Here is a 26,025-nt window from a genome sequence, read left to right as displayed (position 1 = left end):
TGTGGGTACAGTGTGAACTACACCGGAGTAACATATTGCAAACGGTTAGTGAACCTAGAATTTAAATTAATCGCAAATTTTAATGTTCACTCTTCGTTGCGAACTAAAACAAAGGAATTCACATATATAAGCTGCATAAATTAAAAGCTACTAAACACTGTAGCATGGCTATAAATGAAGTTTAATTGCATATTTCTATTCTGTACTATTCTGTGTAAAGAATATTTATACATAGAATTTTGAACAAATTTTGTGAATCAATACAGCGTAAACAGTAGGTAATTTGTCCTGTGTTAGAAACTAGTAAACATCGACAATATCGACGTTACCTGAGTCAGAATTCAGAAGACAAGCATGAACGCACACATGTACGTGTAACTACAGTTGATCATCTCAAACAAGTATTGAACTCATCACATAACAGCGATCAGTAGTATTGAATTGACTTTAAAATTGTCATCGTATATTATGCGAAAATATATTCAATAAATATTTTTCAAATGTGTTCTAAACTGTTTGTTCTATATAAAATTTTTATTCTGCGTAATAAAACCCTTTATACATTAAGATATCAAAATAATGATGAGAAAATAATAACTAACTTTTTCCTAGGGCTTAACGATTTTCATAGAAGACATTTTCAAATAGTTTAAAATGGTTTTCGTTTCATCGTTTCGTGTTTCGTACATGTCTTCAGCATAATACCAGAATAACACCAAGTACAGCTCCAATTTGCTGTGACGTTTCACTGAATCTTCTGAGAAAAGTTACACGTATGTTCACCTGAGAAAATGTTCGTTTCGTTCTTTAGATTTATGCTAATTTATTCAGGATTGCGCATTTGTAACATTCGTAGTTTCGTTAATAAATTGCAAAGAATTTACATAATTATAGTTTGTATAATTAATCATTATTAGTAGTTATTTCATATTGCTCAATTGAATATTAATTTAGCTTCTGCCCAAATCTAATTAACATTCAAGTGTTTTAGATTCATTAAATAATAACGAAATATTTTTATTCGAGCGCCATGAGAATAACAAAATGTTTCTAAAAATGCCTCATTCAGACATACGCTCCATAGAGGAGGCATGAAAGCGTGGTATATGTAAAACAGTGGCACACCGCAGAGCTGCAGCAAATTAAACGTTTTTTTAAAAGAAAAAGTCACAAAGGACTATCCGCGGCACTGCACACCTGAAACAATATTTGCTTTAGTTAATGGGCTTTCACGCATACCAAGGCTGAGCAGAAGTTAGAATTAAATTCGCTAATAAATATAATCCGCGACACTTTCCGTTAATATTTAATGCCAAACGATTTTTATTCACTAGGGAAATAATAGATTTTCATCTATTAATACCTGTTTGTAGTTATCTGATTTATAAGAAGGAAAATAATACAAGTTATTAAGTGTAATTTTATTCGAAATATATTACTGTTTTAATACATTGTAATGTTGTATACATTTTGCTTTAAAACTTTTCAAATATTTAGTATTTGTGAAATACGAGTAATACCGATATAAAATGCCTATTATAGTACGAGATTCGGTATAATAAACGATCCAAGTAATCCTTAATTAAATGCACAAAAATGTTGCAAAGTAATTTATACACTATTGAATCAAATGTTATTTGATATATATTCGATTAAAAAAATATATTGCATTATAAAAAGTTAAATATGAAATAAATACATCATGTGACACAGTTATTTTAATTGATGCAGACTAGGAAATAGAGAACACAGTTAATAGGTCCATAAGGTCATCTTGCTACCTCTGTCAAGTAAACACGATTAAATTTAATCAGGCATCAATAAATTACAAATTTATTACTTAATTAATAGATTGTTTTCAATTACAACTTTATAATCCCGTATTAACGTTATCATAAATGCATGTTAATTCTTTAATGTAAATAGATTTTATTTAAATTCCGAGAATTGACATTACTTTATATTGCTTGTTATTATTCTGATTATATTAATGAATGAATTGTAAATAAATGACGTTTATTTACTAAAATGTTTATTAAACGCGAGTGAAATTTATATAAATGCATATTTTTTTGAGTTGGTTTGCTGACTCCTTTAAATGTTTTGTATAGAATAGCTCTACTTTGTATGTCTCCTCATGCAAGATTGGCACAATTTAATCAAATATAGCAAACGATACAACCACATGCTGCAAGATATGTGTTTCCAAGACATTAGTAAACTTTGGACCTCCAGACGTAATACGAGTTGTTGGAAGTCAAGATGAAGTTATTTTAATAAAAACAACGCTGATATTATAAAAAATATAAAAGTAGGTTGTATATTTATTACTATTTACATGATCAACGCTTAAAGTAGTGTCGAAACCAGTAATTTTCCGAATGATGTTTATATATTGTTGAACCTCTATGTAATATTATCTTGGTTAATAATACAAGATAAGCTTATGATGTAGCCGTAATATTGATGACATTTTATTTGATAAAGGTAAGCACCGGAAAACATCAAGAAGCACGCGATTTATTACAAAATAAACCGTGGGACTGAACAAAAGCCATTAAAACAGACGGGCGGGCCGCAAAATAAAAGAAAGAAAAAAAAAAACAAATTAAAATAGGAATCCCAAAGAAACGTCAAACAATAAAGGTAACAAAGAATCCGAGTATCGCCCGCAGGATGCTAATGCAGTATTATGTTAGGGGTGGAAGGTTGGGTTATTTCCTTAAAGAATATACTTAACGAAAAGTTGATCACGCCACTTATTCTATAAAATTTTCATATAACTACATTGTATTATACACTTGGATGTTCTTTTCGAATTGTAATGTTAGACAAACTTGTTTTTCTATACAGTACAGTTTGCACATCAGACTGATTGCTATGTTTCCGTGTTTTCGGATCGTTAGAGCTCGTTTTTGTGTTTTTATATGTGTGCGTATGTATGTAGCTTTCGTCGGTAACAGAAATACAAGTCAAATAGCAAAGTTGAATGCCTATTTTATATGTATTTTATGTTAGTGTTATCACATGATCGTCAGGGGGGAAATGTAAAGATGCTGTCGAATTCCATTCACGTTTCTCGAACTTAACACCCTTCGAATTTCATTTGCGGGAAACCCTAAGGGATGTGGTGTCAGTAGAAAAACTTCTCATTTATATTTGTTATTCTGGAATAAAGAAATAATTTAAATTGAAGGTTGACACCACGACAGTATTTTTATAAAATAATAATAACAAAATTTCAAAATTACGGAAAATACTAATACTTACATAACTATAAACGGCAATGGAGAAACGTGGAACTCCAACCATCTCCTTATGATAATAGGCTTTTACTGAGCAGTAAGACTTTTATGGACTCATACTGGTTACTTAAAAACGTAGTACTATTCATTTCAAATTTAATTAATGATACAAATTTAGACTACAATATTATAACTTTTTAGTAAAGATATTTATATACATTTAATAAAAGAACGCAAATTAAAAGTTTCAAAGTTAAATCTGTACTTTAGCTCTATTGGAATATTCGCAGAACCTAAAGTACGTTACTCGCCCCTCTAAGCTACAAAAGTAGTGCAATTAAGAAAAGAATCCTCAAGGCCGTCAGCACAAATACTTCCGCTAATGAGATGTTTAAGCGTGGTCTACCATTCTCAACTTACATATGCTTTCAGTGTCCTCGACGTCTCTTTAAGACTGCGTTTCTTTTACACATACACGTCGTAGGGCGATAGTAGGATTGGATGCTTGTTTAATTTTTATAATTTAAATGACAAAAGTTTTACGAATGTGTTTAATAATATTGCTACACTGTTAAATAATGCCCTTCTAGAATACTAAAATAATGTTAATGAGAGTGTTTATTAATGTTTAATTGTTTGTAACATTTTGCGCATCACGATTGATCTGTTTGTGAACTGACTTCAAATGCAATTAACACGTACCGCGTACTGTACCAATTGCTGAATCAGGTAGCCATAGCAACGACATGTTTATGTTATGGAATATATTTAGAATATCACTGTGACTTTTTTATTTAAATGAATATTGTAAAACTCTGTACCCTATGATTTATGTATTCCTAACTAGCAACCGGAGCCGGGCGCTCCGCAAGGGTACAATTAATAAATGAGGAAAATGAAAAATGCTCTAAACAAGAAATATATTATTATATAGATTACACCACTTAACCATTCAGAATATAAATCATTTTTAAAATATTCATATTTATTTTCATGTACACATGTAAAATATTTAATAAAAAAAATTCCGCTAAGTTTCTTTCGCCGGTTCTGCTCAGTTTAGAATATTTAATTTCCGAGCCGGTGGTAGATTTTGACTATCAATTAGCAAGTGTGACACTTCCATATTGAATAAAGATTTCTGATTTTTGAAAAAAAAAATGAGAATAGATATTGTTAAAAATCTATATCCTATAGAGTTTTTTTCTTATTAAAGTAACCTTAAAATAAAACAATTTTTTTTTAATAATAATTATTATTATTTAATTTACAACATCCACGAGCTCGTAGTTGCCCGCATCTTTTTTACCTTTGCACATTTTGATTTATATATTTATTAAACATCTGAAGATGCTATAAGAAAATTGTAGCACTCACTTACATGAGAACTACATATGTATTTGAGTACGAATGAATGTAGTTATATGTATTATATATGTACATAGATCCTGGCTAAAAGATTCGTTATATATCGACACCATTCGGTGATTACACAAAGCGTCTGGTGTATTTGCAAACTTTATTGTTATTGCCTACGTTTATTTTTATTGTATTTATTTAGATACGTATGCGTTATGGTTGCCAAGTATATGATTACACGATTTTAACCGATATCAAACACAGTTGGTAATGATCTTGTTTACGTAGGTTCACTGAAAATAAAACAGTGTCAAATGAAAACAGATACAAAATAAAATAATAACGAGACCTGTAGAATCATAAAAACATATATTCAATATTCAATCATTAGATATTCTACCTCCAAATAGAAGAAGTCACTATTGATATGTTCCGGGTTCAAGAGTGATCGAGCCAGTGTAACTACAGGCACAAAGGACATAACACCTTACTTACCAATATTGGTGTAACATTGGCGAAGGAATTGTTAATATTTATTACAGCGTCATTTTTTATGGGTGGTACAGTACCAGCTGGGCGATTTACTGGTCCGCCTACATACATAGTTTAAAGAAACCATCAAATACTTAAATGATGGGTTGTAAAACCTACAAAATAAAGTTAATATTTGTTGATTAAATTAAGTGCTCAATTTTATTAATTCCAGTAATATCATTTAACGCTTACACTTCATCGTTATGGCGGTCGTTTGTTTTTATTACAATTACTCTACAAACAGCGGTATAATTTTATTTTGTTTACTATTTAATTATTTTAAATGTAGTATTAAGCATATATGTTGTAAATTGTAAAAGAATTTATCCGATTAATGATAATGTTTAATTAAATTTAAGTTACTAGTCCAGACGATGACATATTTCTAATTTTTGTATTTGGTGTTAAAGTAAATTATCCTGAAGAAATAATTTAGAAACTTCTTATATAACCTAACCGAAATGCTGTTTTTAGTCTTAAATTTAAGTATTGTTATATTCTATTTTCTCTCTCTACGATATATATAGTAGCTAAGATCTGCTAGTATTCTTTCCGTCTGTTGCAAAGCCGTATCTTTATTCCTTGAAAATCTATTTTAGGATAGAGAACAATATAGCTTGCTAAGTAGATGCAATATTAACGAAGTCGAGAACTTTGAGATTCACAGACTATTGATAAGAGTTTACATATATACGTATACTACATACGCTTTAAAATGGGATGACCTTAATTGAAAGTAATTATTTAACAGATAGTCTATTGTTACGTTGGACAACTTCATGAAAACCGACAAGAGTATTGGCCTAAAGATAAATGTACACCTGAGCCTATAGACGTTGACAAAGTCAGCGGTAGATTTAAGCTCTTATGTGTGTAATTAAACCAGCTTATTTATCCTTCAAATTCGAAAGTAAATCTCTACGTGATGCCTATATACTGAGTATGTAGATTTTTTTTAAACGGTACGGCGAAAAGATTTTACCAGTAAAATATGCAATGCATTGTTTCAATTCATTTAAAAAATCCTCTTTTTCTTATGATTTCTACGTTTTTATTTTACATAATCATAAAGTGATTTTTTTATTTTAATAATTTGTTATCTATTGGAACATATTATTCATTTATACGTGTAGGTACTTTGATTTACACGCCCCAGGTAACCACGTGTTATAATTATTACCATATTATTACTTAGGTGAAAATACGTCTCAGTAAACTTTATGAAGGAGAAAGTAACAGTGACACAGTACAACAGATACAAAACCAGATCACCTAGAATCAGTATATTGTAAGTAAACTTTGACATTACTACAATTATAATAAAGGTTAGTTTCCTCTGCACAGTTCCGATCACAAGTAATGTGGGAGTTATAATAAACTTTTTATGCTGTCCACACTAAGCTGGGAATCGATGTTGCAATAAAGATTTTATCAAGAATCGAGGTCCATCCTGCTTGATTGTAATAGGATTCGATTTGAGCTCGACGCTAGCAATTATTTTCTATGGCTTCCATGGTAGACGTTACATAACCAGTTATTTATTAGATTCTCATATATCATATTATTATATTTTTATGTATAGTATGGTACTTTAATGTAGGTAAGATAAAACATTCTAAGAATATTCTTTTTGAGTGAAAATTTAATATAAATTTTAAATGTGAGTGTATTTAAACAGTAAAATACAAATTTATGCATTTCGTCGTGTTATTCCTCTATTTATTCACAAGTTTATGTAAATAAGTTTTTCGTTAAAAGTGTAACTCGCTAAAGAATAAATGAAGATCCAGCGGTAGTGTAGAAAAATATATTCTCCTTAACAAAGAATAATAAAACACCTTAATGTTGTTCCTAAGAATAATCTTTTACTAATGTGGCACTCAAAGCGTTTGCTATTAAAATGTTGTAGGCGCAACGAAATAATTTTGCTTCTAAATTTCAACATTTCCCGTAAGAATATTAAAAATACCTGAATTATTATATTTTGAATATAAATATTTAAACAGCTGTTTTTATTATTGAAATAATTAATACCAAATACCTAGTTTCTCACTTATTTTCCACTTAAACTTGAAGTAGGTGAAGCGTAGGCTAAAATTTAAATTACACTTTCCGTCGGAAAGCCCATCATTAATGCATATTTATGAGTGGGGGGAAAAATCTCGACACACAGTCATTAGTAAGGCATTACTTGGGGGCTGGCCCATTGGACAATAGCTAGCGGGGTGCCTGTATGTGTATCTGTCTGCTTTATACGTACATACGTATACTTAAACATGTTTTATGATAAAAAACCCGAAATACAGGAGCTAAACTGGGCTTTTAAAATACTTTTTCTACTTTATTATAATGACATATTTAGACACTTAATATCAAGGTAAAAGAGATTTTAAGAAATCAGGAAAAACGTAAGCATTTTCTGAAAATGTAACAAAATATTTTCAAGTTTAAAGAAATATATTTACAAACCGCACATCGTAATGTCACCGCCAAAAACATTGCTAAACCTCTTAATATTTCTTATAACTTGCGCCAGGCCCCTTTTGGCCGGGGGCATAATGGCCGCGTGCTTCTGACGGGGGCACGCCCTGCCGTACTTCGTTGTAAATGTATTAGATATTGTGCCTCTTTTTTGTTATCAATGTTTTCCGAGTAATTTGGTGGTCCAAAACAAGACCTGTTCCACTAACCGATTATTGTTTAAATGAAAATAACAGAAGCTTATATTGTTTTATGCAAAAGCCGAGTCTTTATTTATATAGCCTTTGGGTATCTTTCTTATAGTAAATATACATTGTTTGTAATAACAATAAAGACGGTGTAAAGGTACCTTTAGTTCCGAGGGGATAGTAGCTGTGTAATTACTTTTTAATTTTGTATACGTATCCGAATAGTGCTTGTAATTAAATAAGCGAAAGCTTATTTTATTTCATATGAAAGAGCATTAATATTCAAATATTTCTTTAAGTGTTTTACATTGTTTTTATTTCTTATTATAATTAAAATAACCTTTGGTTTATATATCTGACCTATATTTTTTTGTTTTGTTACAGGTAATTAACATCATATATGTACCTACCTCTAGAAAATGGCTGTTGCTGTAACCAGGACCCTATAAATTTATTTTACACAAGTGATGTATGATGATGTAATAAAATAAAATCTGATTGATAAATTAATAGAAATCTGAAATACTCGATTCATTTTAAAGTCAAAATCGAGTAGTATTTGACGTATTGTATTCGAGTAGTATATAATGTAAATATTTAATGTAATATGACTTTGAAGAAAAAAGACGTTATATTAATCACGAAAAATTGCTTTGTTTCACTGAATTCATACTGAAAAGCAATTAGTCGACCACAAAACAGTTAAAAACTGTGGTCACGTGACCGTCCGCGCAAATAATTATCTCGCCACATTAAGGCTGATTAATGTTGGCCTTTATTGAATTAAATGGTCGTTTACCCATCTAATGGTTTTACTGGATTTTGCTTATGTGTTGTTATTTTAATACTTCTGATATATTTCATAAATAATACCGCAACGGCCCAAATACTCATTCTTTTTTTTAATATCGTGTTTTGAACGTAATTTAATACAGTGAAAAAAAGGAATGTTTGAAAATACTGTTTATTTTTCTGTACATATGTATATCACAACAAAACGAATTAATTGATTTTGATATTGACAAGGCTGCACGTATTTTTTTTCCTCAAAACAAAGCAAATGCTAGGCATATATTGTTTCATCCATAGTAAGTGGTTCCATAATAATGTATACGTAGGACATATTTTAACGTTTTGAATTTCTTCTATTCGCCTGCACGGAGATAAAGTCGACGATCATTGAACGAAGTAGTCGCAGGATATTGTTATTTTAGAAGAGGCTCCTCGCGTCAATGAACCATTTTATCTGAATTCCACCTCACCGAACGGGATTACCGCAAACTGTGAAGGTGATATAGGGTTGTCTAAAAAAAATTTATTCATAAAAAATATATTTTTCAATTTAATTCAGATAACAGCTTTTTTCTTTAAATATAAAGGATGATGTATTAAGTATCGGTGGATTAGTATTGTTATATATCCCTAGAACATTTCTATCCGTGTTACTATATATGCAGTTCGCTGAAAATGTTTTAAGATAATACTTACTTAAGTAACTTGAGCTTTATCATTAAAAATAAGGAAATTTAAAAATATCTCTTATCAACCCTATTTTTGCAACTTATTTTACTTGAAACGTCGCACGAATTCGTATTTTTCTTTAGTAACAGTCTTTTGATGGTGAGGTACTTTGGTGATTGGGAGTCACGCATTCTGACCCCTTTTGACTGATATATTATGTTCAATCTTTGTTTTTGTTAATTAGAAAATACTAATAATATTTTCTTAAAAATTCTGTAATCAATTTAAATGCAGACACACTTTCAATATATTTTATAATTAAAAAAAAAGATTATGAAACGATTAAAAGGTGTCTAGCTTCTTTGACAGCAAAAGACTTCTAGTTGTTGTAATATTCATCTAATAAAAAAATATAAAATTGATAATTGGCGCCATTGAGTTAATAAATGAACTTGTAAAAATTGTTAATTATCAATAAAAAAAAATAAAAGTATTTACAATAAAAATCTAGGATCTAGGTATATAGTATACATATGTAGATATAAAGATATACCGAAATGCTAGCATTACTTTTAGTGAAGTTCCGTGTCTTACAAGTGTGTCAAATGTCTTACTGACAGACTGTCTTCTTGTCAGTACTACAATAAAGATATTTCGAAATAATCTGTGCCCTCTATACAGAAAATAAAGCCACAAAAAAAAAATAGAGATTTTATCAATTATATGATGAATGAAATATTTTAAGTTTACTGTCTTACTAACAACCTCATTCGAATTAATTTTATTTATAACCGTCCGTTCTTAATTGCCTGCGATGTTCTATTACGTAAGTTAGTTACTCCCTAGAGAACCACGCATTATCCGGGATGTACACTATCCTATGTATGTCTAGAACGTATATTATACCAAACTAATTAATTTATTTCAGTAGATTAGTTTTTAATGTTATCTACGACATTAAATTCGATCAGTATTTGTATCTTGAAAACTTAAAAAAATACGTTAAGCGTCTTCTGTTAAAAAAAATAATCGAATAGTTAACAAGATAATAAAAACATAAGTAGAATTAAAAAAAAAAGTTTATAGATATATGTCCCTAAAACCACATTTAATATTACCTTTGTTATATTGTTTCATCACTCTTATTTATTACTATATTTGTGATATATATTCTCACGAATATAGTTATTATTAAATGATTTCTAAGAATCTTAACCGATCTCAGATCCAATTCCACGTAAGGGTTGAGTACTTAGCATTCTCGCCCTTATGTAATTATACAATTCACTGCATGTTCGGTGTTAGAGGAAAACATCAGGAAAGCTTGCATATCGTATTAAATTCTGAAACATGTGAATCAAATAATTCGCTCTAGAAGCATGTTAAGCTGCTTAAGGTATACCTTCGCATGTATTTACCTGAAGATAATACTATTTGCTACTGTGATAATTATGACGTGTAAATAAATCTCAGTCAACGATATGTAATTTATTGGCAGCATTTTACAAAACTATAAATTGACCATTATAATTTTCAATTTTCCATATCAGTCCTACGTCCTACAACGCAATTTCATCTGTCTCCATTCTGAGAAAGCTGAATTCACAAATGTCACTTGTACCATGCGATTATGTATAGCCACAGTTGCAACATGTTATATAGAGATGAACCAATTTATTGATATCGGTTCCATAAAGTATTCGCCAGCGTTGATACCCGCCTCACGTACTTGATCATCGGGAGCCATTGATATTGCCTCACAAATTTATGCCAAAGATACAGTGTGAGTGAGAAATGTGCTACTCAAGTTTAAGCGTTGTACGTTAGATAGGTATACAGCAATTATTTATCTGTAACGGAAGTATTTTTTTTTTTTGAAAAAATATTTTTACAAATCATATTCGAAATTCAATTTAAAATACAACTACAGCCTGTAAATTAACGCCGCTGGGCTAAGGCCTTTTCTCCCTTTAAGGAGAAGGTTTGGAACATATTCCACCACGCTGTTTCAATGTAAGTTGGTGGAATACACATATGACAACACTTCGTTGAAATTAGACACATACAGGTTTCCTTGCGATGTTTTCCTTCACCACCGAGCACGAGTTGAATTATAAACACAAATTAAGCACATAAATATTCAGTGGTGTTTGCCTGGGTTTGAACCCGCAATCGTCGGTTAAGATGCAGGCGTTCTAAGCACTTTTTTATTATTATGGTATAGGTTGGCGGACGAGCATATGGGCCACTTGATGGTTAGTGGTCACCATCGCCCATAGACAATGACGCTGGAAGAAATATTAACTATTCCTTACATCGTCAATGTGCCACCAACCTTGGGAACTAAGATGTTATGTCCCTTGTGGCAGGAATAAATGGAATAACTGATGATGGGTGGTACCTACCCAGACGGGCTTGCACAAAGCCCTACCACCAAGTAATTTTAAATTGCACTGTCAATTTATTTCTTTCTTACTTAATTGTGAACAATTACGATATAAGAAAAACATAACTTCGGTTCAGAATAGTTTTAATTTTCTCTATATTAAATAAAGAAAAGATTCTATTGTCTTAGCGGGGCGACTAGTATTATAAGTGTTGCAAAGCTAAAAGAGAGGTTAAAATGGTTAAACTTTGCGCCACGCGCGCTAAATAACACATCAACGCCAGGTGAGATAGATTATACACCCTCTAACAATAACATTATTTCTTACGCATTCGCTTAGGGCCTTTACTCGGCGTGATAAACGCAATATCAACCCTTGCCAGTACTGCGTCACACAATATTCACGATTTGTGAAATACGTGGAACGAACGGTCGATCTATCACAGAAGCATTGGTTTTATAGTTTTTTGTGAACCTTAATTTATTATATGTATACAAATTACGATGTGTACTTTTTATTTATTTTTTTCTAATAAAACGTATAAATAAATCAATTTTAAAAATATGAATGTATCATTTTTTTTTCATCATTATGACCAATTATCTGAGTGAGTGATACCTACCCAAATAGGCTTAAGAGGATAGGCTTTACCTAGTAATTATTCTAATAATAAAACTCTTTGTGATTATTGAGTAAGTTTTATATTTATAATACTTCATTTGTTAAATTTAAATCCTAAAATATAAAACGAACTAAAATAATATACTAAATATTTCTCTTTCTCTCTGATAAATGCAACATGGGTATTCGCATTTCGCAGCAACAATATTTATACAATTCAATAAGTACCTAGTACCTAATAGTATTTTATAGGTATTTTGTTTCATAGCTTTCATTGATGCCAGTTAAGTAGGAAACTTGGAATTTAAAACAATAATAAATAATTATTAAGTGTAGAATACTCTAAAGATATCCCAATGGTATATATGTAAAAGAACAAATCAATCGTTAATCAAGTTTCCGGGTTCGAATCCAAGCAATCTTTATGTACGGTGATTAATTTGTATTTATATTTCATGTCGTGCTCAGTGAAGGGAAATATGCATATGTCGGATGTCAATATGACACATGTTTATCTACTGCCTGGACTTATTAATTAATTTGCAAAGATAGACATAAAGTCAAAGAGCATTCTTACATCCGCGGGATATTTGCAAATTGCTATAAAACTACTTATTTGTTTTTTTTGAGCATACATCGAATCGAATAATTCGCTAGCTTGTTTACTTGTATCGTTGACTGTACTTAAAAATAAAACCATTAAAATTAATTTAAAATAATGCCTAATTTTTACAGAGTTACTAGTTGCTGCCCGGGGCTTCGCTCGCCTTTTAGGGGTTGGTTGTCATGTTAGGTAAAGTAAAAAAGTCTCTTGGACCTCAAGGTTGCTTCATACGTAAATTTATCATATTTGGTTTAGTGGTTTGGTTATGAAAGAGCGACGCACAGACAGATAGACAGAGTTAATTTTACATTTATAATTTTATTATAGAAGTATGGATTATAGAATCTACAAATATTCACACGGGTTTACTCAACCATAATATTAAAACAGTGATACAACTTTCGTTTGCCAGTAGAATCACTCAATAAAGTACGGTGGTGTAGATGTCTGCACTGTGCCGTGCCTTGGTAAAACATGAATCCATTAACGAAATAACGTAAACAGTACTGCGTACTTGCAATTTAATTAATGGCCCGATTCTACGTCACATCTCATTTCATCGTCATGTAATTGTGGTCTTCGGGAAGAGAGCTCTTAGAGAGAAATTAACGAGCCATTCATTGATTTCAACTATTAATTCGATTTTCCACGATTTTGATTACACTGAGTGTAAATTGAATCCGATTCTTTGGGTTTATTATCGACGTTTCGAACTTATTTAATTTGATTGTAAAATCATTGAGCAGACCAATAACGAATTATGTTAGCTATTGTAGAACTATACGTTTCAATATGTTAATATTATTGTAAACAATTATCTGATAATAATCGCTAGCACACCCTTAATGTTGTTCGTAATGATACTATGATAGAAGCCTTCACGCAAGTAAAATATAATTGAATGCTCGTTGTGAAAACTTCATTAAACTACTAAATTACACATATGGTATATATTGAAAAATTGGACATGAATTACAATTGTTTTCAAAAATACAGTCAATTATATCTCGCAATGCGTCTATTTATTTCGCGAAACTGGTCTATTATGAAATAAAATAACCTACCAAACTTTTACCTTTGTAGCTGTACAATGTAACGCACGTATTCAAGGAATTACCAATATTCCTCATTACCTACAGTTAAGCGTAAAGTTTGAGTTATGATTTTGTACGCAGCCCAGGTGTTAGAAACGATTTCGAAACTGCTAAGCATACATTTGTTAACTTACTTGATTTATTTGTTCTAATTCTTGTCAAAGTATATAAGTTGGTATATTTTGATGTTACGTTTTCAAGCATGTATGTGGTTTAAGCTTTAATAATGCTTATCAAAGAACGTATGAGACTGAGGCGTGGCCTGCGGTAAGATGTTATCTCTTGGTAGAACGGTTAAGCACGGCTGGGAAATCGCTTATATTGATGGCATTATAATATTCGTCTATATTTAAAATTCTGATATAAATATTAAATATTGAAAGACAAAATTGAATGATCTACTAAGATTGAACACACAACCGGTGTGTACTTCCATGGTGATGATTTTACGAATGCAAGTCACGTGACTACCCAATATACGACAATGCTTAGTTCGTTAGTGTTGTCCAATCTGACATAAAAAGGGATACCGGGGTCATTGACATAGATCGTGACATTTTTTTTGTATATAGAAAACGTATAAAAACTGTGGATACGATCAAATAAAATATACTATATCCCATGAAGTGAAAAATTAACTTATAGGGAAAAGGGATTATCTATCACAACATATACTTCGTTCAGAAATAAAATCAGAACAAACGATATTTTAATCATATTATATCGTAATAGTTTTATGGACTTAAGATATTTTTACTTATAAGAGATGACAGCTAAGTTCCCTTATGGAGTACACAACATCGTCTTACACTATGACCGTGCTATGACCGTATCGAATACAGAAACAAGGATGACACGGACTACTACGCCTACTAGAATAAGCAATACCAATGATTCTCGTACACGTTTAAAAAAATGTGTTGCGAAGTATCAACAGCTCACTCTCAAACCCAAGAATATTATTCGTCTGACACGTTCCTAGCCCGGTCATAGTATGAGACTGTAGTCAGCAGACTCCTTTGCACTTGTAGGCGTCGTTACAAACAAATAAATCATTTGTAAAAAAAATACTTCCAGTAAATACTATTAATTTTCGTTTATCAATTACAGGTTCATCTCTTTCACGGCGCGGTGGTATTTTAGTAATATAATAAACATTAGCGAAACGCTCATCAAGATCTTTGTTACTTATTATCAAATCAAGAAACGTGCTGAGCTAAAGATAATAGGAAGAGGAACTTAAATCTAAATTAATACGTATTGTTCTTCGAATTCCATTCCATTAATTTACTCGTCATATATCCATAGAGAAACAATGCAGTTGTTTTTGGCCACGTGATATAACCAACTGTGTATATAGAGTAGGTACTATCAACATAATAACGAGTAGTGTTTAGAAAACTACCTGTTATTATACATAGTAATAGTAATTAAAGAAGTTTTTTTTTATGGAATAGGTTGGCGGACCAATATGGGCCACTTGATGGTAAGCGGTCGCCTTCACCTTTATTCCTTACATCGTCACTGCGCCACCAACCTTGGGAACTAAGATGTTATGTCTCTTGTGCCTGTAGTTACACTGACTTACACACCCTTCAAACCGGAACACAGCAATACTGAATACTGTTGTTTGGCGGTAGAAAAAACTGATAAGTGAGTGGTACTTATATTCTTGTATATTCATACCAGTTCTTCATTATTTCCCGATCCAACCGATCTCGCCGCTTTCATTAGATTTAAATTAATTTGTTAAGCGTAAACAGTGATACAATTTAAATTCACATAAATCCAGAGACAAAACATTAACGACAAAAAAAAATATCGTATATCAATATATATATCATACGGAAGTAAATGTTATTTTATTTATGAACTAAAATCGACCCCGTTATATAATAAAATTCGCAACAAAAGCCCACCAGCCGGCGGAGTTAATTTTTAACGCATTGCTGCAGAGGAAGCGTTGCACTCGGACGCGTTCAAATAAATACGAATGTGTGAATACACCTCCTGTACCGTTTGTTCCGTAACAACCTTAAATTTAACCGTATTTTCACTCATTTCGAATATATTTAAATAGTTTTCAACTCGAAACTCCCGAGCTCCAATGCTAAAGGTATATTCTAACTCGGACCGTTTGAAATCTAGTTTTTCGTTTTTAAGTGTCCGCCCCTTTTAAAGTTCTCATACTCATATTGTTAGCGAGCGATAAAGTTATCACGTTTATTTTCTTAAAACATTAAAGACGCGGAAGCCGCAGTCTTCGACGCCTTTGCACCAAACGACATCCTCTTAATACGACTTCCTTCATTAGGGTCTACGCGCTTCACTGAGCGTTGGTATTTATCCGTTTAATGTCCCTGATAGCGGCTACGAGCATTTTAACACGACCACGTAATAAGAACCATGTAACACTTTTAAAAGCCTCAATATTCTTGGCCTATGTATTCTTTACAGGGAGTCCTCAGAGATCTTTATAAGCTGGTGTTTCACAACCTTCTGTTGACACTCTTTATTGCTCCATTATGACGCTGCTACGCGCTAATGGCAATTGTTCTTTAAATATTTATTATCAACATGCTGCGTTTAAATTTAGGCGGCATTGAGTTTCAAAAACCATTCAATGATGTTTTATTAATTCTTATCAATTTAATCGAGTCCTAGAATCAAATTGAGTTTATATAAAACGAGCTTAGAGAAAATAACAGAGAAAAATACACACACTAGGTACACCATTACAATACAATCTTTGTAGATAATTCCTATTGACGGAAGACGTAAAAATAATATAATAATACATAACAAAATCCTTTTTTATGTTAATGAATGAAGGTATTCATCAGTACGGCGCATAAAATTTAGCATAATGTAAGAAGGGTAAGCAATAATTTGCATCATTAATACGTTGTTAGACTTGGTTTTATTAAATTTATTTTAGGAGAGCAGAGCAAATGAGCCTTACGATAAGGGATCGTCGGTCGAACATAGACTCAGGTGCTATAAGGAATATAAACCATATCATACACCGTCAATGTCCGTTGGGACCGTATTTACAATGGCTCACTCACCGTTTGAACCGGAACATGTTCCTGTATTCCGGCTTAATTTATATTGTATTGCTGTCTTTCTATTGAAAAGTATTTCTATTTGCATTACGACTATTGAGTGGATTGGTATATTACGAGCAATTATGTTTAAATGACAATGAATATGAGCCGAGATGGCCCAGTGGTTAGAACGCGTGCATCTAAACCGATGATTGCGAGTTCAGACTGAGTTTGTACCGCTTAATATTCATGTGCTTAATTTGTGTTTGTAATTCGTCTCGTGCTTGGCGGTGAAGGAAAACACCGTGAGGATATCGGCATGTGTCTAAATTCATAGAAATTATGCCACATATGTATTTCACCTACACGCATTAGAACAGCGCGGTGGAATATGTTCCAAACATTCTCTACAAAGTGAGCTTGAGCCCTGCAGTGGGAAATATATAGGCTGTTGTTGTTTATTGTTGTTGCCAATAAATAAGGTAACATATGCATTGTATTTGTATTAATTAGAGCTTACCATCAGTGCCACCAATATTGACACAATTTTTTATAAGTTATTTGTCTAGACGGTATTCGATGATAAATCGAAGTGTGCGGTGAGAGCAAAAGTCCAACGTCGGACAGACGGACGCACGTGTTCAGTTTACTTAACAGTAACGTGACTTGGACGCTTATACGAAACAAAACCAAGGCATTTGTTACAACATTTGGACAAAGCAATGCAATTAATCATAACATCTTATACCCTTGCAAATACGAACACATCTTTTAAGAAGTAAACAGCCAAAATAATTACAATACATTGGAATAGGTTTTATTGTTTTTGTTTCTGATAACTAGTCTGAATTACATGGTTATTATAAGAGCTTTTAGCTTTAGGGTGGAACTATAGTTTCATTAGGTGCTGTAATATGTTGAGCTATATATGTACATATATAGGTATAACCTAAAAAATTGAGTGTGCTACAAAAATTTTTGCAACATTGGATGGTCAATCTTGGGGAGTAGATAAGACACAAAAGATAATAACCATTGAAATACATTCAATTCCTTACTACGCAAAAATAAATTGACCTGTGCTGTTGATTCAGAAAGCGCCTTTCATATATTTTTTCTTTAATTTGATCAATTTACTCGTTGTAGAAGAGAAAGAAGATTTGTTTACCAAAATTTTATAAATTTAGTGTATGCATATATTTTCAGGTTTTAATTACTCTAATAATGTTTGTTTAATTGAGTCACAAAAAAACTCAAGTGAATCTTTCGCAACGAAACGCAAAGAAGCTCACGATATTCACAAATTGAGTTCTATTTCAACATTTTAAGAACTACCTCCTATGTTCTGTTGAATTTCCATTTGAATGAATCTGCTTTGGTCCTACGAAAAATATACAGCTTTGTGAATACGAGAATCGACACAATATTGTCCTTTGAGAGATAGCACAGAGAATATACGGTACCAAATAAAACAGCGTTGAGAATAAAGTGAAATGGTCGTTTACGAGTTCATGTCACCTCTGCGGTGTATTAGCCAAGTCCGCAATGTGATCGTATATCATCTACCAACTTAGTGAGCATGACTATTTAGCTCATACTAACATTGCAGGTCACCCAGAGCGGTAAAGTAAATAACGTTTCGCTTATCAGACTATCAGCCAGTGACGTAACAGTAAACCTTTTAAATATATTTAACTATAAATCCCTGACGCGGCGATGCATGCCAAAATTAAAGTATATAATAAATTTATAGGAGAGAAGTTGTAATATTCATCAATGTCCGCATTGTTAAATCTGTGGTGTTGATGAAAATGTATCTGTTTTTGCTTATAGTTTAAAAAGTGTTAAAAGTAAATTCAATGACTATGTTGAAGTAAAAGTAACTTTTTCAATATTAAAATTAGTTTTACTTAATGAAATATGATTCGTAACCTCATTTTATTGTACACGCTTTGTTCATAATTGCATGATTTGAATATTGACTGAAAAATATTAGTAACAGTATACTGTTAAATTAAAATAAAACATTTATTATTATTATTCAACTGTTATGAAATCTCATATTCACTGTGCGTCGATAGTAAATATTTTTGTTTATTAAGGTTTTAGAATGAAACGAATAATTTAGTACGTTATAAATTTTAACCAAATTCGACAACATTTTTTTATCTACTAGGTATTCGGTATTTCATTTTACATTGTATATTGGATTTGCGGAGGTAAGAGTTATGACGATCGAAAAAGTGTCCAAGTCATTTAGGTGTATTGAATATCAAACTTCGATATTCGGTTCAGAAAGGAAAGGGTCAGCGGATACGAATAAATCACCGAGCAGATTTAATGGACTTTGTCGAATTGAATTAATGACGACCGACCTCATCCTATGACGCGTTCGTTTGTAAACTGCATGAAAGTGCTTTTAATGGATTTCATCGAAACGCTCAAGGATATACTATTCATTATTAAATCAAGTACAATGTAAGATGTGTTCTTTATTTGAATTTAGATTTCGGTTTAAATAAACGTATATCGTGTGTTCCATTATTTCCTTTATCTACGATTTAAAAAATCTTGACATTTCCATTATACAACAACTTAACTTCCGTAAAATATATTTGAACTGCAAGAAAAATGGTGAAGCGTATTTGTTGTAGTCTATTTTAGAACAGGATGAATAGTTGACAGTGATCAGGCTGGATCACTTCGGTATAATTTGATTCATATCTTTAAATTTTCTTAATTACATTAAGTTTTTATTTAATTTCATATTAAAAAAAAAAGATATAAATTAAAGGTTTGATGGGATAAAAATAAGAAACCTTTTATAAAATAATAATTTAATTTATCAATTAAATCGACATGAGTCTCATTTTTTTATTATTTTGATTGTTTTTTAATAATGTAGTAGGATACATTGCGATACAGGACTGTGAATGAATCTACCACATTCTTAGTAAAATTTTGTCGAGTCCCGACGCAGATATTGTACACAAAAATTGTTCATAACAGTTTTCTTTGTGTTGAATTTGCCTTAACGTTCATAACGACTTAAAGATTCAACAATGTAATCGTACACTAACTCCCTGGAATCAGGTGCGACAACGAAATCAGTATGGGTGTAAGTCTCACGCGCTACTTTACGAGTGCTTGCGTTTTGCATAACTTTAGCCATATCAATAACATCTTGTTCATCTAAGAGTGAGTCATTGACTGTGTAGTGCATGGTGACTTCAGCTGTGATCGCACTGATTTGGTATTCAGGAGGATTGAGAGATCCATACTTGATCAGGTTCATAATAGGACTGTAATACCATCTTCTGAACGATTTTGCCCGAATATTCTGTCCATAGTGAGCGTATTGTTTGATTGAGGCACCAGCTAATGTTTCCAAAGCATCGAACAAGTCACCCTGAAATTTGTATCGCTAATTAATCATAACGTCGAAATAATTGAGAAAAAAAAGGATACTCAATTAAAAAATAGTTCGTTAAAATCGATTTTAAAGATGACTTTTTTGAGTAATGTTACTTTTCTATTATCAAACAGAAACTTTTCAAAAACATATATGTATATAATTATATAATGAGTCCTTTCGAATTAAAACTTTGTTCATGTAAATATTGAATGTTTTTATTGTTTTAATTTCTAAAGTTAAATCAATACTGCAACTAATGCTAGGTATTATCGATAAAAAGCTTTTTCCGTGATATATTCTAAATGGTCTCATTTAAAAAAGATATAACTTTAAAAGATTGATATGTCTGTATAATGACCCTATTTTAGGGTTTTCAGTAATGCTTTCTGTTGATGTTGCCATGTGTTTTTCATTTATACGTACCATAATTTCCTTTATTATTAAAAGACCGCAAGCTTCGACATTAGTGTCATTGCATTCTGCTTCATTAAGGAAGCTGTTCCAGTCAGGTCCCAGAATTTCTATGATACCTTGTCTCAAGGCATAAGACTGAAATAATATATACATTTAAATAAGTTTTAGGTTCAACAACATTTGCTATAATAATATTCATCAAAAAGCACGTTTGCTGTTGTAATTAATATTTTCGGATTTAATTGTTATACTTACGTAAATAGGATTTGTGCTGATGGCGAGCAAGCTCAAAATCCTGTTGGGGAAGTGTTCCTGATAACCGACACCAGCGAGCAAATTAGCTGATTCAATCTTTTGGTTGTATTCAGGGAGCATCGAGTTGAGAACGAGGAAAGCAGTGCCTCCTTGTGAGTGTCCAACGTAATGAAGCTTTGATTTTCCAGTCAATTCCAAAATGTAATCGATAATTGCGGGCAGGTCCTTCATACCGATATCTTCATAGGTGATATCGAAGAATTCCTCTACGTCCACATCAGGGTCCAAAGTAACGTGTCTACGTGAGTTTAGAACGCCTCTTGCGTTTCCTAGCCAAACATCGTAGCCTTCATCCGCCAAAATGTAAGCTGAGATAGATGAAAAAGTTTGATTTAATAAATTAAATTGAAATATTATCAGTAACTTTGTACATTTTGGCTAACAAAACAATTTAATTTTTTCTTATCCCAAGACTGTAATAAATAAGATATAATCGACTTTTATCTTGCACTAATTAATGAAATAGGTATATACATGATTTATACCAAAACAAGCGTCAAGGAACAACAATATTTCTTATGACTGCCATTTTATTTTGTAGACATTTAGTTTTATAATGTAATTAAAGCAATGTATTATGTTTACCTAAAGCGCGGTCTGGTCCTAAAGAAACGTATGAAATCGCGGATCCTTGAAGTCCATGCATCAAAAACACAACGGGCTTCGAAGTCTTCGTGGCATTATCAGCGGTTTCATGACGGCGGAATGGAATCCTATTTATTTCTAGCATATATCCATCACTCGTTGTTACGGTGTGCGATTCAGAATAGTAGCCATCTCGTAACAATCTCTCTTCCTGTAATATAAATGGTTTAGAGTTATATAAATTTACTCCGTTTTTAAATAATACGAATATTATTTCAAGTATGCGAATAAATAAAAAATGTAATTTATCACAATGTAAATAAGAGACGAGTATGTTTCCAAATTAAATTATAATTATAAATGTACACGTGCTTTTAATTTATATTATTTTGATATTATTATTGTTTTGCTGCAGATTTGAGTAGTTTTATATTGCGAATGTTAAATTATCTTACTATTTCCCAAGTTTAATTATTTTTAAAGTAATTAATTCCGGTGACCATAACTCATGGAAATATTTTTATTACACGTACATATTTTATTACACATACATATTTTGAATACGTATTATCGTATTTATATAATTTTTAGGAATTTATATTGTGATTGTTAACATTAGTTCCAATAAGTTCATGTAATATAAAAACTAGTCAATTATCAAATCTGAATAATGAATTAACTCAACCTTGCGTGGAAATACTACTAATAATATTATACATGATTGAATGGCTGATGAGATAATAGTCCAATTAATAATGTCATTTAATAATTTATTATGCGTGCATATGGAATATATTGTGAATCAACAACGAAATAAGTTATTTGCTTTCTTGTTATTTTAATCCTTAAAATAGAGCCTAAAATGCATGATAATCACGATCACTATAAACAAATTATTTGATTTAGAGGAACGAAAATTACAAGAGTTGAATGCCAGTAAGTAATTTGAAGATTATTGCCATGATACATTTAAGTTTGATGGTGCTTGATGGTGAAAGAGAATATTTCGAGGAAACCTTCCTCTCTCTGAGGACATTTTATCACTTGTAGAATAAGTTCAAAATCCTCTCAAAAAGATAGAAGACATTAGTTTTACAAGAAGACATAATTGCAGGGATAATTGCTATCTATTACTTATAAAATTTAAAGGTAATTTCAATGTGGCATACCAATTCCATGTATCTAAAGTAATATCATAAGTACATACAGCTTGCAGATTATCGAAATACCTCTATAGATCTGAATAAGCCCATAATCCATTCACTAATCGTTTAAATCATACTATTGATAACATAAGTCTTAAAAGGGATATTAAATTTGTTCTATATTGATCGATTACTTCCAATTATAATTAATATTTTCAGGAGACAATCTACTGAAAAATAATTGGACTTATTATTTAATTGTTTTTTAATTACGCGGAAAGTTTTTTTTTCTTATTTAATTGATAACAAAATAATCTTTAAGGCGCATAACATCAACCAACATAATATTAATATACAATTCCAATCCTAAAAAATAATACGAGAAAGATGATGAGTCAAAGAGAAGGAAAGGAAAGGCAGAAAAAATAAGTCTTATGCTTTAGGGAATTCGTGGCGTGAAGCGTTAAATTAACTTAAGATAAATTACAAAGATCCATAACATAAAACGTCACTGTTCTTTGGGGTAATACGCAATTAAAATTCTAAGTAAAATATATTCTTATAATTGTATCATAGGCATCTATTACTTTACCGTGCTATCATTTTGATTAAGATTCACGATTTACTTAACAAAACATTTATGATAACAATAACGCTCAATGGTTGACTTTGCGTTATCGACTGACGTCTATGTCCATTCAAATTAAATGCAGGTAAACTGACCGACTGTAATATTTTGTAGTTAATCTTACAAAACGAATAACTTCAAACAGCTGACAGCTGGCATTCAAACCAAAATACTTGAGGGTTTTATGGAGGCTGATGATCAACAAAAATGTAAACCTCGGTCGAGGATTTTTTATAATTGAAATAAATGTACGGGTAAACGCACCAAACTGCCTGTCCTTTAAACTTTCAAGTAAGGCGTAACTTAAAATTATCATTTTAAGACTGAAGGAAGGGAGGAATTTTAATAGTATAGATACTAATCTCTTAATTTCAGAAGATTCATGATATTGTTTTTCTATTAACCCAAAATTTATTTAATTTATTAATAGAAAATTCTTAGATTATGCAATAGAAATATTCCTAATCTTGCATTTCTGCATTAAGTTATATAAAACAAGAAAATAGAAATTTATTTATTTACGTACACAAATAATGCCATGATATAATTTGCTCTTGTCTCTAATTACTTAGAAATGTTAGAATGAGAAAATATATTTTCGAGCAAGAATCTGCTAAGCTGTATTCCACACTTGGATGATCAATCAAACATCATAAAAAAAATGTTTATGATGTTTCACCTACACGTTTAGCTCACAATATAATCCTTATGCGGGTAAAAATTCTGAAGATCTTAATCTTATTAATAATATCTTATGTAATTAATAAATTATGATTCAACGTCTAAATATGTGTTTTAAAAATAATATAAAAACTCAGAGAACGATAAAAATCGCCACTAAAAAAAATACGACAACAATCTTTATCTAGAATTTTGCAGAACAATTTAATACGAATAAATTAAAAATAATATATTTAAAAACGCTCATATATTTTGGAAAATTTATTATTAAGCTAATTTGTAAAGATCTAAAACGTAAATTAATAAAACACAATAACTTACTACATCAAAATAACGGTCAGCAACTTGTCCATAGGGCAATGCTTTCTCCACACTTCCAGGCAGTGCCTGGGCACCACAAACCAATATAGTCACTAACGGTAATATGCCCAACATAGCTATTTGGCTAATGACGAAGTACCTACCTTCGTTCTTTCATTTATAATATGAAAATTATCCTTATCTACAGATTAACCATGAATTACATATGTATCTTTATATGAAATGTAAACGCCACTATGTTTTGTTCGCTCGTATTTTAAAAAATTGTAGTGATAAAGACTTTATCAATAGAAGATAATATTGGGCCGTGTAAGGTCAGAGACATTGGCGTGATATTCTATGATCGTGTTTCTTGGATTACGAGCGGATGTGAACCGCTTGATCTATGATATATGTGTAATAATCTATACAATCCTTTAATTTCATATCCAAGTATCAACACTTTGTAGACTAATGATATTTTTGAATTGTGGTTTGGTTACCCCGGGTGCAAAAAAAACTGTGAGATGTTTTTTAATGTTGTATACATACATGACTATAGATAAATGTTACTTGAGGTAATTATTTATATACAATTTTTTTTTTTTTTAAATAAAATGTCAAGTTAATAATCGCTCCTTAAAAAGAAAGGCTATTGATTCTGACAAATGTAAAATATTATACAACAAATATTTTACTCACAGTGATATTTGTCGGTAAATCTTATTATTTTATATTATAAACGTTTAAATATTTTCTCTAATCCTAATTAACGGTACATTTCTTTCAGAAACTTTATCATCGCAATTTTAATGTGAAAAGGCGATTCCGTCGTTTCTATTTTCATTACCGTCTCCAATTTAAATTTCAGGTCCAATTACCTTTTCGGCTTGATCGACGTTTTCACCTCCATTACCTTTAAGAAAGTCGTAATATTTTATAAGGGCAAAAGTTACTGCGAGATTTAAGGAATCATTTATTTGAATTTTGCTTTATTCCTTTCGTACATATTTAATATTATAAAAAAAATTGTAACCATAATAATATTCTGATCTTCCCAAAAATAGCTTATCTTGATTATTTTTAGCAAGTAATTTTGCAATATTTTATGCTAAATATACGAGTATAACAATCTTAATAAAACTTAGAGAATCTCAAAGTTAAAACTAAAGCTGAGACAATCTCAGTAAATTAAATTATCGCATCATAAATTTGACAGTAAGACATTTTTATATTAAGTAATCAACCAATGCTTTACGATACAACAATTATCAAAATAATTAATTATTTTACTATTTATTTTTAAAGTAGACAAACAAAAGACTTAATCATAAAACGCTCTCCTCATTTAGCTTTGTTTTTTTTTTATTTTTTTATTTCCACGATTCAAGATAAAAAAAAATATTACAAGGATGTGGTCAATTTTATAAAAACACGTATATGGTAATATTATCATCAAAATCTTTATTCAACAAATTAATTACTTGTTAAATCAATGCAAGTAAATCAAAGGATCTTAAC

The 26,025-nt window shown here is 31.0% G+C and overlaps 2 protein-coding genes across 3 annotated transcripts in view; one reads left to right on the top strand and one right to left on the bottom strand.

Annotated features, from left to right (window-relative positions):
- LOC124531320 (syndecan) overlaps nt 1-26,025 on the top strand; it is a 247,781-nt gene that overhangs the window by 103,060 nt on the left and 118,696 nt on the right. The window lies entirely within an intron of this gene.
- Nucleotides 20,040-24,666, bottom strand: LOC124531310 (lipase 3-like). The gene is made up of 5 exons (XM_047105829.1): nt 24,526-24,666; nt 21,751-21,961; nt 21,106-21,473; nt 20,860-20,985; nt 20,040-20,430 (listed from the first exon to the last, which is right to left on the bottom strand). Exons 1-5 carry the CDS (start codon nt 24,637-24,639, stop codon nt 20,053-20,055), a joined length of 1,197 nt encoding a protein of 398 aa, XP_046961785.1. The 5' UTR covers nt 24,640-24,666; the 3' UTR covers nt 20,040-20,052.

Source organism: Vanessa cardui, chromosome 1 (genome assembly GCF_905220365.1).
Source record: "Vanessa cardui chromosome 1, ilVanCard2.1, whole genome shotgun sequence".
Classification (NCBI taxonomy): domain Eukaryota; kingdom Metazoa; phylum Arthropoda; class Insecta; order Lepidoptera; family Nymphalidae; genus Vanessa; species Vanessa cardui.
This window is presented reverse-complemented; position numbering and strand designations above follow the sequence as displayed.